This window comes from Phaethon aethereus (assembly GCF_964289735.1).
Source record: "Phaethon aethereus genome assembly, chromosome: 2".
Taxonomy (NCBI): domain Eukaryota; kingdom Metazoa; phylum Chordata; class Aves; order Phaethontiformes; family Phaethontidae; genus Phaethon; species Phaethon aethereus.
The window spans coordinates 123,017,807-123,020,175 of record NC_138582.1 but is presented as its reverse complement, the minus strand read 5'-3'; the positions used below and the strand labels follow the sequence as shown (position 1 = coordinate 123,020,175).

The following is a 2,369-nucleotide window of genomic DNA, read 5'->3' as shown; positions in this document are numbered from 1 at the left end:
AATAACAATGCACCCTGAGCCTTCACGTAGTAGAAACTTAATAATCAGCAGTTATCACCGACCATATTGGTTTAGAAACATCTTAGTTTCTGACTTAAGTAATTACGATCTTGACATTGCTTTGAGAGTAAAACTTTAGTATTTACCTGTCCATGCTCTAGTCATAAGAGGAAACAACTCCTTTCTCTCCCAAAAAACAGGACAAATAAGGTAGTTTCACTGCTTCTTTTTGTCTCTTAAAACAGAAGCCTCCACAGTGGCAGCTTAGTTACTGGGTTGATTTTCACCAAAATTTTGTCTTGATTGTTGCGGTTCTTCAAAGTAGCTGCTGGAGAACAGTGTGAGGTTTGCACAGACAAATGGATCAAGAACATTATCCACCTGATTCAGATGATAATTACTCATACGAATACTCTTTTAATGAAAGCAACGTCTGCGAAATGGGTGACTATTTTGTATTTTACACCCATCTCACTACTGTCCTCTACACTCTGGCATTTTTGCTCAGCCTGCTAGGAAACACTCTAGTGTTATGGATCCTATTCAAATATGAAAACCTTACATCTTTAACGAACGTCTTCATCATGAATCTCTGTGTCTCTGATTTAGTCTTCTCCTGCATGCTGCCTTTCTGGGCAGTGGACCAGTCCTTTGGGTGGATTTTTGGTGAGTTCCTTTGCAAAGCAGTGAATGCTGTTTTCTCCATTGGCTACTACAGCGGTGTATTCTTTTTGACTCTCATGACTGTCCTGCGGTACGTGTCAGTAGTGAACCCCCTTTCGACTCTGAGATCCCAGACACAATGCTGTGGTTTTCTGGTGAGTTTGGTTGTTTGGACTGGTAGCATATTAATTGTGGTTCCTGAGGTGATTCACACCACAGTGCAAGAAAACTTGGAAGGGGACAAGACCTGTGATTATGCTGACTGGAAATGGAAAAAGGTGGACATTTATCAGAGAAATGTACTCTTCCTGTTTTCCTTTGGGGTTATTGTATTCTGTTACTTAAAGATACTGATAATCTTGCTTGGAGCAAGATCTCGCAGAAAGCACAGAACTGTGAAACTCATCCTTATTATTGTGGTGGCTTTTTTCCTGAGCTGGGCACCTTACAACATCCTCAGCTTTCTGATTACTTTTCCACCACCGACCTGTCAGTATGAAAAAGACTCCAACCTTGCCTTTCACATCAGTCGTAAAATTGCTTTCTCGCACTGCTGCCTCAACCCTGTGCTCTATGTATTTGCTGGAGTCAAGTTCAAGAGGCATTTGTTACGTTTATGCAGTCCGTATTTACCCTGTGGGAGCGGTCAAGTCTCTACCCCCAGGATCTGTTCTCAAGGCAAATTCCACTATCAAGATGCGTCCATCTACTGAAGCAAGATCTAACTATTAGCACGAATCCTGGATGATTTTTCAGATTTTAAAAGCCATGGATAATCTCTAATTCTTAGAGGCACTTCTCTGAGAAAGGCACACAAACTTACTCTTGCAAACATGCTCTGTATGGAAAGTAATAAAAAAAAACATATTTGCAGTGGGATGGAGAGCTGAGAATGCTGAGAAATTACTTCATTGACCTGTAAGCCTTATCTTTATGATTTTTTGTGCAATGAGATGGATTTTCTCTCACTTATAGTTTCTTTTTAAAAACAAAAAGAAGTTTGCTTTTTCCTCTGTGAAAAATCATCAGGTTTTAATGGCATTGCATGTTGCTTTCTTGCCTGACTTAAAATACTTGGACTGTATATAGCAACAGACACATGTATTTCTGTAGCTTTTAATGCTTTACAGTGTTTACCAGTGCTGAACTCATTGGTTCTCTCTTTTTGAGGCTCTCGGGTTTTACTGGCCTGACAATAGCTACAAGACCTCAGAATCTCTGAAGTTCTCAGTGCAAATATTCTTTTACTTGTTGGTAGGTAAATATATATAAAACTAGCTTAGCGTAAAGGTAGTCTTTTGGGTCCAAAATCAAAAGTCTGGGAGAGCCCTAGAAGGAACACAAGCTGTTAAGAAGATACTTCACTGGGATATTGGATTTCTTCCTGTTACTGCTCCTGCCTCAGGCACCTTCCAGTCTTTGAATATCCCTTCAGGTGGTTGCAGTGTATTGGCAGCCCATCTCCCGAGCATATTTGCTTCTAAATACTGTCTCCCTCCTTTTCTCCCTTTGCCATAGTACTGAGAAGAATTAAACTTTCTAAAAAAGTTATAGTGCAAGAAAAAATGGCTTTTTTAATAGCAGGATAGAAATAGCTTGCCTTATTTGTAAAATTAAATGTTTTTTTTTCTTTTTAAGGAAGCTAGAGCAGCAAGTTTTAGCCTATATACTTGGATACTTGCTGCTTCACAACTTTTTAAACACTG

General features: G+C 39.5%; 1 protein-coding gene across 1 annotated transcript; it reads left to right on the top strand.

Annotated features, from left to right (window-relative positions):
* Nucleotides 1-359: 359 nt before the first annotated feature.
* On the top strand, nt 360-1,376 carry XCR1 (X-C motif chemokine receptor 1; the record flags this gene model as incomplete). The annotated part of the gene is made up of 1 exon (XM_082014948.1): nt 360-1,376. One exon carries the CDS (start codon nt 360-362, stop codon nt 1,374-1,376), a length of 1,017 nt encoding a protein of 338 aa, XP_081871074.1.
* Between the last annotated feature and the right edge of the window lie 993 nt (nt 1,377-2,369).